Source organism: Salmo trutta, chromosome 14 (assembly GCF_901001165.1).
Source record: "Salmo trutta chromosome 14, fSalTru1.1, whole genome shotgun sequence".
Lineage (NCBI taxonomy): Eukaryota > Metazoa > Chordata > Actinopteri > Salmoniformes > Salmonidae > Salmo > Salmo trutta.
The window spans coordinates 2,894,396-2,908,506 of record NC_042970.1 but is presented as its reverse complement, the minus strand read 5'-3'; the positions used below and the strand labels follow the sequence as shown (position 1 = coordinate 2,908,506).

Here is a 14,111-nt window from a genome sequence, read left to right as displayed (position 1 = left end):
AACTCCAAGTCAATCACACTTCTGTGAAATCAAACTGTCCACTTAGGAAGCAACACTGATTGACAATAAATTTCACATGCTGTTGCGCAAATGGAATAGACAACAGGTGGAAATTATAGGCAATTAGCAAGACACCCCCAATAAAGGAGTGGTTCTGCAGGTGGGGACCACAGACCACTTCTCAGTTCCTATGCTTCCTGGCTGATGTTTTGGTCACTTTTGAATGCTGGCGGTGCTTTCACTCTAGTGGTAGCATGAGACGGAGTCAACAACCCACACAAGTGGCTCAGGTAGTGCAGCTCATACAGGATGGCACATCAATGCGAGCTGTGGTAAGAAGGTTTGCTGTGTCTGTCAGCGTAGTGTCCAGAGCATGGAGGCGCTACCAGGAGACAGGCCAGTACATCAGGAGACGTGGAGGAGGCCGTAGGAGGGCAATAACCCAGCAGCAGGACCGCTACCTCCGCCTTTGTGCAAGGAGGAGCAGGAGGAGCACTGCCAGAGCCCTGCAAAATGACCTCCAGCAGGCCACAAATGTGCATGTGTCTGCTCAAACGGTCAGAAACAGACTCCATGAGGGTGGTATGAGGGCCCGACGTCCACAGGTGGGGGTTGTGCTTACAGCCCAACACCGTACAGGACGTTTGGCATTTGCCAGAGAACACCAAGATTGGCAAATTCGCCACAGAGAGGAACCAGGCTATGAGGGGTGGCCAGTCCTCTTCTGGCTGTAAAGCAGGTTCACACTGAGCACATGTGAGACGTGACAGAGTCTGGAGATGCCGTAGAGAACGTTCTGCTGCCTGCAACATCCTCCAGCATGACCGGTTTGGCGGTGGGTCAGTCATGGTGTGGGGTGGCATTTCTTTGGGGGGCCGCACAGCCCTCCATGTGCTCGCCAGAGGTAGCCTGACTGCCATTAGGTACCGAGATGAGATCCTCAGACCCCTTGTGAGACCATATGCTGGTGCGGTTGGCCCTGGGTTCCTCCTAATGCAAGACAATGCTAGACCTCATGTGGCTGGAGTGTGTCAGCAGATCCTGCAAGAGGAAGGCATTGATGCTATGGACTGGCCCACCCGTTCCCCAGACCTGAATCCAATTGAGCACATCTGGGACATCACTGGTGTCCCCCAGGGCTCTGTTCTAGGCCCTCTCCTATTCTCGCTATAAACCAAGTCATCTGGCTCTGTCATATCCTCACATGGTCTCTCCTGTCATTGCTATGCAGACGACACACAATTAATCTTCTCCTTTCCCCTTCTGATAACCAGGTGGCAAATCGCATCTCTGCATGTCTGGCAGACATATCAGTGTGGATGACGGATCACCACCTCAAGCTGAACCTCGGCAAGACGGAGCTGCTCTTCCTCCCGGGGAAGGACTGCCCGTTCCATGATCTCGCCATCACGGTTGACAACTCCATTGTGTCCTCCTCCCAGAGTGCTAAGAGCCTTGGGGTGACCCTGGACAACACCCTGTCGTTCTCCGCTAACATCAAGGCGGTGACCCGATCCTGTAGGTTCATGCTCTACAACATTCGCAGAGTACGACCCTGCCTTACACAGGAAGCGGCGCAGGTCCTAATCCAGGCACTTGTCATCTCCCGTCTGGATTACTGCAACTCGCTGTTGGCTGGGCTCCCTGCCTGTGCTATCAAACCCCTACAACTCATCCAGAACGCCGCAGCCCGTCTGGTGTTCAACCTTCCCAAGTTCTCTCACGCCACCCCGCTCCTCCGCTCTCTCCACTGGCTTCCAGTTGAAGCTCGCATCCGCTACAAGACCATGGTGCTTGCCTACGGAGCTGTGAGGGGAACGGCACCTCCGTACCTCCAGGCTCTGATCAGGCCCTACACCCAAACAAGGGCACTGCGTTCATCCACCTCTGGCCTGCTCGCCTCCCTACCTCTGAGGAAGCACAGTTCCCGCTCAGCCCAGTCAAAACTGTTCGCTGCTCTGGCACCCCAATGGTGGAACAAGCTCCCTCACGACGCCAGGACAGCGGAGTCAATCACCACCTTCCGGAGACACCCGAAACCCCACCTCTTTAAGGAATACCTAGGATAGGATAAAGTAATCCTTCTAACCCCCCCCCCCCCCCTTAAAAGATTTAGATGCACTATTGTAAAGTGGTTGTTCCACTGGATATCATAAGGTGAATGCACCAATTTGTAAGTCGCTCTGGATAAGAGCGTCTGCTAAATGACTTAAATGTAAATGTAATGTCTCGCTCCATCCACCAACGCCACGTTGCACCACAGACTGTCCAGGAGTTGGCAGATGCTTTAGTCCAGGTCTGGGAGGAGATCCCTCAGGAGACCATCCTCCACCTCATCAGGAGAATGCCCAGGCGTTGTAGGGAGGTCATACAGGCACGTGGAGGCCACACAGACTACTGAGCCTCATTTTGACTTGTTTTAAGGACATTAAATCAAAGTTGGATCAGCCTGTAGTGTGGTTTTCCACTTTAATTTTGAGTGTGACTCCAAATCAGACCTCCATGGGTTGATAAATTGGATTTCCATTGATTATTTTTGTGTGATTTTGTTGTCAGCACATTCAACTATGTAAAGAAAAAAGTATTTAATAAGATTATTTCATTAATTCAGATCTAGGATGTGTTATTTTAGTGTTCCCTTTATTTTTTTGAGCAGTGTATTATATATATATATATATATAACCCGTTATTTAACCAGGTATTTATATATTATATATATATATATTATATATTATATATATATCCCTAACCCTTTATTTAACCAGGTATTTATATATTATATATATAACCCTTTATTTAACCAGGTATTTATATATTATATATATATCCCTTTATTTAACCAGGTATTTATATATTATATATATAACCCTTTATTTAACCAGGTATTTATATATTATATATATAACCCTAACCCTTTATTTAACCAGGTATTTATATATTATATATATATATAACCCTTTATTTAACCAGGTATTTATATATTATATATATAACCCTTTATTTAACCAGGTATTTATATATATATATATATAACCCGTTATTTAACCAGGTATTTATATATTATATATATATATATTATATATTATATATATATCCCTAACCCTTTATTTAACCAGGTATTTATATATTATATATATAACCCTTTATTTAACCAGGTATTTATATATTATATATATATAACCCTAACCCTTTATTTAACCAGGTATTTATATATTATATATATAACCCTTTATTTAACCAGGTATTTATATATTATATATATAACCCTTTATTTAACCAGGTATTTATATATTATATATATAACCCTTTATTTAACCAGGTATTTATATATTATATATATAACCCTTTATTTAACCAGGTATTTATATATTATATATATAACCCTTTATTTAACCAGGTATTTATATATTATATATATAACCCTTTATTTAACCAGGTATTTATATATTATATATATATAACCCTTTATGTAACCAGGTAGGCTAGTTGAGAACAAGTTCTCATTTACAACTGCGACGTGGCCAAGATAAAGCAAAGCAGTGCGACAAACAACACAGAGTTACACATGGAATAAACAAGCGTACAGTCAATAATACAGTAGGAAAGTCTATATACAGTGTGTGCAAATGAGGTAAGATTAGGGAGGTAAGGCAATAAATAAGACAGTGGCGAAATAATTACAATTTAGCAATTAACACTGGAGTGTTGCAGTAGGTACATACCTACCAGGCTCAGTGGGACAGACGGTATTTACCTACCAGGCTCAGTGGGACAGACGGTATTTACCTACCAGGCTCAGTGGGACAGACGGTATTTACCTGCCAGGCTCAGTGGGACAGACGGTATTTACCTACCAGGCTCAGTGGGACAGACGGTATTTACCTGCCAGGCTCAGTGGGACAGACGGTATTTACCTGCCAGGCTCAGTGGGACAGACGGTATTTACCTGCCAGGCTCAGTGGGACAGACGGTATTTACCTGCCAGGCTCAGTGGGACAGACGGTATTTACCTACCAGGCTCAGTGGGACAGACGGTATTTACCTGCCAGGCTCAGTGGGACAGACGGTATTTACCTGCCAGGCTCAGTGGGACAGACGGTATTTACCTACCAGGCTCAGTGGGACAGACGGTATTTACCTACCAGGCTCAGTGGGACAGACGGCTGTGTTGCAGTAGGTTCGTACCTGCCAGGCTCAGTGGGACAGACGGCTGTGTTGCAGTAGGTATTTACCTGCCAGGCTCAGTGGGACAGAAGGCTGTGTTGCAGTAGGTATTTACCTGCCAGGCTCAGTGGGACAGACGGCTGTGTTGCAGTAGGTTCGTACCTGCCAGGCTCAGTGGGACAGAAGGCTGTGTTGCAGTAGGTTCGTACCTGCCAGGCTCAGTGGGACAGACGGTATTTACCTGCCAGGCTCAGTGGGACAGACGGTATTTACCTACCAGGCTCAGTGGGACAGACGGTATTTACCTGCCAGGCTCAGTGGGACAGACGGTATTTACCTGCCAGGCTCAGTGGGACAGACGGTATTTACCTGCCAGGCTCAGTGGGACAGACGGTATTTACCTGCCAGGCTCAGTGGGACAGACGGTATTTACCTGCCAGGCTCAGTGGGACAGACGGTATTTACCTACCAGGCTCAGTGGGACAGACGGTATTTACCTGCCAGGCTCAGTGGGACAGACGGTATTTACCTGCCAGACTCAATGGGACAGAAGGCTGTGTTGCAGTAGGTTCGTACCTGCCAGGCTCAGTGGGACAGAAGGCTGTGTTGCAGTAGGTTCGTACCTGCCAGGCTCAGTGGGACAGAAGGCTGTGTTGCAGTAGGTTCGTACCTGCCAGGCTCAGTGGGACAGACGGCTGTGTTGCAGTAGGTATTTACCTGCCAGGCTCAGTGGGACAGAAGGCTGTGTTGCAGTAGGTTCGTACCTGCCAGGCTCAGTGGGACAGAAGGCTGTGTTGCAGTAGGTTCGTACCTGCCAGGCTCAGTGGGACAGACGGCTGTGTTGCAGTAGGTATTTACCTGCCAGGCTCAGTGGGACAGAAGGCTGTGTTGCAGTAGGTTCGTACCTGCCAGGCTCAGTGGGACAGACAGCTGTGTTGCAGTAGGTTCGTACCTGCCAGGCTCAGTGGGACAGACGGCTGTGTTGCAGTAGGTTCGTACCTGCCAGGCTCAGTGAGACAGAAGGCAGCTACATGTTCTCCTGAAGCCAGCTTGGGGAGATATTTAGCCTTCTGCTCCTCACTACCGGCTATCAGGATCCCCTAACACACAGCAAGACATCACAGGTCCACAAACAGCAGTAACATTATACAACACAGATAAAAAGAAACAGCCTTGAATCCATCGGTGCAGGACTCTTTACCTTGAGTCCGATGGCTTGGTGGGCAGCCAGTGTAACTGCTATGGATCCATCCAGAGAGATGATCTCTCCTAGTCGGGCATACATGGTGTTGGACAGACCCAGGCCACCTAGGAAGAGACAGGAAGTTATGTTGAGTGGTGTCATGTGTCCAGAAGTAACAAGATCTCTGATACAGTATGAAGAAGACCTTACCAGCGATAGGCCTAATGTTTATTGTACAGGCTGTGACCTTACAATACTCCTCTGATATTAAACTCCTCACCGTACTCCTCAGGCACCTGGATACCGAACAGTCCCAGTTCCTTCAATCCGTTCAGAGTCTCTGGAGGAATCTTAGCTTCATGGTCGATACGCTTGGAGTCCACTGAAATACAAGGACAGGTTTCAGAATACCACACTGGGACACAGTCCCAGAATACCACACTGGAACACAGTCCCAGAATACCACACTGGAACACAGTCCCAGAATACCACACTGGAACACAGTCCCAGAATACAACACTGGAACACAGTCCCAGAATACCACACAGTCCCAGAATACCACACAGTCCCAGAATACCACACTGGAACACAGTCCCAGAATACCACACTGGAACACAGTCCCAGAATACCACACTGGGACACAGTCCCAGAATACCACACTGGGACGCAGTCCCAGAACACAACACAGTCCCAGAATACCACACTGGAACACCGTCCCAGAACACAACACAGTCCCAGAATACCACACTGGAACACCGTCCCAGAATACCACACTGGGACACAGTCCCAGAATACCACACTGGGACACAGTCCCAGAATGCCACACTGGGACACAGTCCCAGAATGCCACACTGGGACACAGTCCCAGAATGCCACACTGGGACACAGTCCCAGAATGCCACACTGGGACACAGTCCCAGAATGCCACACTGGGACACAGTCCCAGAATACCACACTGGGACACAGTCCCAGAATACCACACTGGGACACAGTCCCAGAATACCACACTGGGACACAGTCCCAGAATACCACACTGGAACACAGTCCCAGAATACAACACTGGAACACAGTCCCAGAACACTGGAACACAGCCCCAGAATACATCACAGTCCCAGAACATCACACTGGGACACCGTCCCAGAATACCACACTGGAACACAGTCCCAGAATACAACACAGTCCCAGAATACCACACTGGAACACCGTCCCAGAATACCACACTGGAACACCGTCCCAGAATACCACACTGGAACACCGTCCCAGAATACAACACTGGAACACAGTCCCAGAACACTGGAACACAGCCCCAGAATACATCGCAGTCCCAGAACACCACACTGGGACACCGTCCCAGAATACCACACTGGAACACAGTCCCAGAATACAACACCGTCCCAGAATACCACACTGGAACACCATCCCAGAATACCACACTGGAACACAGTCCCAGAACACAACACAGTCCCAGAATACCACACTGGGACACAGTCCCAGAATACCACACTGGGACACAGTCCCAGAATACCACACTGGGACACAGTCCCAGAATACCACACTGGGACACAGTCCCAGAATACCACACTGGAACACAGTCCCAGAATACCACACTGGAACACAGTCCCAGAATACAACACAGTCCCAGAATACCACACTGGGACACAGTCCCAGAATACCACACTGGAACACAGTCCCAGAATACAACACTGGAACACATTCCCAGAACACTGGAACACAGCCCCAGAATACATCACAGTCCCAGAACACCACACTGGGACACCGTCCCAGAATACCACACTGGAACACAGTCCCAGAATACCACACTGGAACACAGTCCCAGAATACAACACCGTCCCAGAATACCACACTGGAACACCGTCCCAGAATACCACACTGGAACACCGTCCCAGAATACCACACTGGAACACCGTCCCAGAATACCACACTGGAACACAGTCCCAGAATACCACACTGGAACACAGTCCCAGAATACCACACTGTGACACAGTCCCAGAATACCACACTGGGACACAGTCCCAGAATACCACACTGGGACACAGTCCCAGAATACCACACTGGGACACATTCCCAGAATACCACACTGGGACACATTCCCAGAATACCACACTGGGACACATTCCCAGAATACCACACTGGGACACATTCCCAGAATACCACACAGGGACACATTCCCAGAATACCACACTGGGACACATTCCCAGAATACCACACTGGGACACATTCCCAGAATACCACACTGGGACACATTCCCAGAATACCACACTGAGACACAGTCCCAGAATACCACACTGGAACACCGTCCCAGAATACCACACTGGAACACAGTCCCAGAATACCACACTGTGACACAGTCCCAGAATACCACACTGTGACACAGTCCCAGAATACCACACTGTGACACATTCCCAGAATACCACACTGGGACACATTCCCAGAATACCACACTGGGACACATTCCCAGAATTCCACACTGGGACACATTCCCAGAATACCACACTGGGACACATTCCCAGAATACCACACTGGGACACATTCCCAGAATACCACACTGGGACACATTCCCAGAATACCACACTGGGACACATTCCCAGAATACCACACTGGGACACATTCCCAGAATACCACACTGGGACACAGTCCCAGAATACCACACTGGGACACAGTCCCAGAATACCACACTGGGACACAGTCCCAGAATACCACACTGGGACACAGTCCCAGAATACAACACAGTCCCAGAATACCACACTGGAACACCGTCCCAGAATACCACACTGGAACACAGTCCCAGAATACCACACTGGAACACAGTCCCAGAACACAACACAGTCCCAGAATACCACACTGGAACACAGTCCCAGAATACCACACTGGGACACAGTCCCAGAATACCACACTGGGACACAGTCCCAGAATACCACACTGGGACACAGTCCCAGAATACCACACTGGGACACAGTCCCAGAATACCACACTGGAACACAGTCCCAGAATACAACACAGTCCCAGAATACAACACTGGAACACAGTCCCAGAATACAACACTGGAACACAGTCCCAGAACACTGGAACACAGCCCCAGAATACATCACAGTCCCAGAACACCACACTGGGACACCGTCCCAGAATACCACACTGGAACACAGTCGCAGAAAACAACACAGTCCCAGAATACCACACTGGAACACCGTCCCAGAATACCACACTGGGACACCGTCCCAGAATACCACACTGGGACACCGTCCCAGAATACCACACTGGGACACAGTCCCAGAATACCACACTGGGACACAGTCCCAGAATACCACACTGGGACACAGTCCCAGAATACCACACTGGGACACAGTCCCAGAATACCACACTGGGATACAGTCGCAGAATACAACACAGTCCCAGAATACCACACTGGAACACAGTCCCAGAATACCACACTGGAACACAGTCCCAGAACACAACACAGTCCCAGAATACAACACAGTCCCAGAATACCACACTGGAACACCGTCCCAGAACACCACACTGGAACACAGTCCCAGAATACCACACTGGAACACAGTCCCAGAACACAACACAGTCCCAGAATACCACACTGGGACACAGTCCCAGAATACCACACTGGGACACAGTCCCAGAATACCACACTGGGACACAGTCCCAGAATACCACACTGGGACACAGTCCCAGAATACCACACTGGGACACAGTCCCAGAATACCACACTGGAACACAGTCCCAGAATACCACACTGGAACACAGTCCCAGAATACAACACTGGAACACAGTCCCAGAACACTGGAACACAGCCCCAGAATACATCACAGTCCCAGAACACCACACTGGGACACCGTCCCAGAATACCACACTGGAACACAGTCCCAGAAAACAACACAGTCCCAGAATACCACACTGGAACACCGTCCCAGAATACCACACTGGGACACCGTCCCAGAATACCGCACTGGGACACCGTCCCAGAATACCGCACTGGGACACCGTCCCAGAATACCGCACTGGGACACAGTCCCAGAATACCGCACTGGGACACAGTCCCAGAATACCGCACTGGGACACAGTCCCAGAATACCACACTGGGACACAGTCCCAGAATACCACACTGGGACACATTCCCAGAATACCACACTGGGACACATTCCCAGAATACCACACTGGGACACATTCCCAGAATACCACACTGGGACACAGTCCCAGAATACCACACTGGGACACAGTCCCAGAATACCACACTGGGACACAGTCCCAGAATACCACACTGGGACACAGTCCCAGAATACAACACTGGGACACCGTCCCAGAATACCACACTGGGACACAGTCCCAGAATACCACACTGGGACACAGTCCCAGAATACCACACTGGGACACAGTCCCAGAATACCACACTGGGACACAGTCCCAGAATACCACACTGGGACACAGTCCCAGAATACCACACTGGAACACAGTCCCAGAACACTGGAACACAGCCCCAGAATACATCACAGTCCCAGAACACCACACTGGGACACTGTCCCAGAATACCACACTGGAACACAGTCCCAGAATACAACACCGTCCCAGAATACCACACTGGAACACAGTCCCAGAATACCACACTGGAACACAGTCCCAGAATACCACACTGGAACACAGTCCCAGAATACCACACTGGAACACAGTCCCAGAATACCACACTGGAACACCGTCCCAGAATACCACACTGGAACACCGTCCCAGAATACCACACTGGAACACCGTCCCAGAATACCACACTGGAACACCGTCCCAGAATACCACACTGGAACACCGTCCCAGAATACCACACTGGAACACCGTCCCAGAATACCACACTGGAACACAGTCCCAGAATACCACACTGGAACACAGTCCCAGAATACCACACTGGAACACAGTCCCAGAATACCACACAGGGACACAGTCCCAGAATACCACACTGTGACACAGTCCCAGAATACCACACTGGGACACATTCCCAGAATACCACACTGGGACACATTCCCAGAATACCACACTGGGACACATTCCCAGAATACCACACTGGGACACATTCCCAGAATACCACACTGGGACACAGTCCCAGAATACCACACTGGGACACAGTCCCAGAATACCACACTGGGACACAGTCCCAGAATACCACACTGGGACACAGTCCCAGAATACCACACTGGGACACAGTCCCAGAATACCACACTGGGACACAGTCCCAGAATACCACACTGGGACACAGTCCCAGAATACCACACTGGGACACAGTCCCAGAATACCACACTGGGACACAGTCCCAGAATACCACACTGGAACACAGTCCCAGAATACCACACTGGAACACAGTCCCAGAATACAACACAGTCCCAGAATACCACACTGGGACACAGTCCCAGAATACCACACTGGAACACAGTCCCAGAATACAACACTGGAACACAGTCCCAGAACACTGGAACACAGCCCCAGAATACATCACAGTCCCAGAACACCACACTGGGACACCGTCCCAGAATACCACACTGGAACACAGTCCCAGAATACAACACCGTCCCAGAATACCACACTGGAACACCGTCCCAGAATACCACACTGGGACACCGTCCCAGAATACCACACTGGGACACCGTCCCAGAATACCACACTGGGACACCGTCCCAGAATACCACACTGGGACACCGTCCCAGAATACCACACTGGGACACCGTCCCAGAATACCACACTGGGACACAGTCCCAGAATACCACACTGGGACACAGTCCCAGAATACCACACTGGGACACAGTCCCAGAATACCACACAGTCCCAGAATACCACACTGGAACACCGTCCCAGAATACCACACTGGAACACCGTCCCAGAATACCACACTGGAACACCGTCCCAGAATACCACACTGGAACACCGTCCCAGAATACCACACTGGAACACCGTCCCAGAATACCACACTGGAACACCGTCCCAGAATACCACACTGGAACACCGTCCCAGAATACCACACTGGAACACCGTCCCAGAATACCACACTGGAACACCGTCCCAGAATACCACACTGGAACACAGTCCCAGAATACCACACTGGAACACAGTCCCAGAATACCACACTGGGACACATTGCCAGAATACCACACTGGGACACATTGCCAGAATACCACACTGGGACACATTGCCAGAATACCACACTGGGACACATTCCCAGAATACCACACTGGGACACAGTCCCAGAATACCACACTGGGACACAGTCCCAGAATACCACACTGGGACACAGTCCCAGAATACAACACAGTCCCAGAATACAACACTGGAACACCGTCCCAGAATACCACACTGGAACACCGTCCCAGAATACAACACAGTCCCAGAATACCACACTGGGACACAGTCCCAGAATACAACACAGTCCCAGAATACAACACTGGAACACCGTCCCAGAATACCACACTGGGACACAGTCCCAGAATACCCCACTGGGACACAGTCCCAGAATACCACACTGGGACACAGTCCCAGAATACCACACTGGGACACAGTCCCAGAATACCACACTGGGACACAGTCCCAGAATACCACACTGGGACACAGTCCCAGAATACCACACTGGGACACAGTCCCAGAACACTGGAACACAGCCCCAGAATACATCACAGTCCCAGAACACCACACTGTGACACTGTCCCAGAATACCACACTGGAACACAGTCCCAGAATACAACACCGTCCCAGAATACCACACTGGAACACCGTTCCAGAATACCACACTGGAACACAGTCCCAGAATACCACACTGGAACACAGTCCCAGAATACCACACTGGAACACAGTCCCAGAATACCACACTGGAACACAGTCCCAGAATACCACACTGGAACACAGTCCCAGAATACCACACTGGAACACAGTCCCAGAATACCACACTGGGACACAGTCCCAGAATACCACACTGGAACAGAGTCCCAGAATACCACACTGTGACACAGTCCCAGAACACCACACTGGGACACATTCCCAGAACACCACACTGGGACACATTCCCAGAACACCACACTGGGACACCGTCCCAGAATACCACACTGGAACACAGCCCCAGAATACAACACAGTCCCAGAACACCACACTGGGACACCGTCCCAGAATACCACACTGGAACACAGTCCCAGAATACAACACAGTCCCAGAATACCACACTGGAACACAGTCCCAGAATACCACACTGGGACACAGTCCCAGAATACCACACTGGGACACAGTCCCAGAATACAACACTGGGACACAGTCCCAGAATACCACACTGGGACACAGTCCCAGAATACCACACTGGGACACAGTCCCAGAATACCACACTGGGACACAGTCCCAGAATACCACACTGGGACACAGTCCCAGAATACCACACTGGGACACAGTCCCAGAATACCACACTGGGACACCATCCCAGAATACCACACAGTCCCAGAATACCACACTGGAACACAGTCCCAGAATACCACACAGGAACACAGTCCCAGAATACCACACAGTCCCAGAATACAACGATACTTATCCATGAAACAAAGTCTCTCAGAATAAAATGCAATTGAGCAGATTATTTTAACTAAACATTAAACACTGACTGGGGTGACTAGACAAGGTCTCCTAGAATGAAACAGCACTGAAAGACAACAGTCTCTATAAACAATGTACTAGTGTGAAGGTCCATTAGAATAGAACCACACTTTGAATCTGAGTCTTGTATAAAGGACAGCAGTCTCTTCTCTCAGGCTCACCCTCTTCAGTGAAGAATTTCTCTACCGGAGCAACAAACGAGTTGATCTCCTCCAGCTCTTCATTTCTAATCTCTGGATAGGGGAAGCACTCTGCCTGGAGGAGGAATCAGATACTTGGTTCATTTATCCTTCTGGGTTATGACAAGCTAGCTACTGGCTTTTAGGATTTTCTCATTGTCTTCCAAGGAAAACAAATGGCTTGTCTCTGGCTAGAGGTGACAGCTGACAATAACAAGGGAAAGATGGCTATGGGTGAGCAAGTTATCTGAGCAAGCTAGCACATATTTCTTACACAGTACGGCTAAATCAACATTATATTCATTATCTAGAATTTAAAAAAACATAATACATTAAAAAAATAGTCAGCTAGTCGCTTACTTTGTTAACTTTGCCAAGGAACAGGTCCTTGGCGTAGGCCAGGTTCCGAGCATGAGTTCTGATGGTTCGGTGAGGTAAGGTGACTTCTATCGCAGCATGTCTTGCGTTAGATGTTAAAATCTCTCCATATTTAACACGTTTCGATAAAGCTATAAGTCTGTTGATATTCATTGCCCTGTCAAATGTTCACCTCTCCCAGACTTCTGCTGCTTCCTGAAAATGGGTTAAAAGCAGGTTGAAATATGGTCGTAGCTATACGGGATACACGGGACGTCCCGACACTGACGTCACCGCTGACGTCACCCATACGTAACCATTTGACATTTTAGTCATTTAGCAGATGCTCTTATCCAGAGCGACTTACAGTAGTGAATGCATACATTTCATTTCATACATTTTTTTTTTTTCGTACTGACCAGTAGTTAAGGTAAGGTTTAATGTTAGGTAAGGGTTATGGCTAAGGTTCGGATACGGGTAGGAGTTAAGGTCAGGGTTAAGGTTAGGTAAGGGTTGTGGCTAAGGTTAGGTAAGGGTTATGGCTAAGGTTAGGATACGGGTAGGGGTTAAGGTCAGTGTTAGGATTTAGGGTAGGGACG

The 14,111-nt window shown here is 49.2% G+C and overlaps 1 protein-coding gene across 1 annotated transcript in view; it reads right to left on the bottom strand.

The window, feature by feature from the left end:
- Positions 1 to 13,816, bottom strand: part of acad9 (acyl-CoA dehydrogenase family, member 9) — a 48,445-nt gene extending 34,629 nt beyond the window's left edge. Inside the window, exons 1-5 of the mRNA XM_029774211.1 lie at positions 13,516 to 13,816; positions 13,138 to 13,231; positions 5,628 to 5,729; positions 5,366 to 5,472; positions 5,164 to 5,264 (exon numbers count right to left, since the gene is read on the bottom strand). Coding sequence (XP_029630071.1) covers positions 5,164 to 5,264; positions 5,366 to 5,472; positions 5,628 to 5,729; positions 13,138 to 13,231; positions 13,516 to 13,686 — 575 coding nt within the window. The 5' untranslated portion in view covers positions 13,687 to 13,816. The remainder of the gene's footprint in view (positions 1 to 5,163; positions 5,265 to 5,365; positions 5,473 to 5,627; positions 5,730 to 13,137; positions 13,232 to 13,515) is intronic.
- Positions 13,817 to 14,111: the final 295 nt, after the last annotated feature.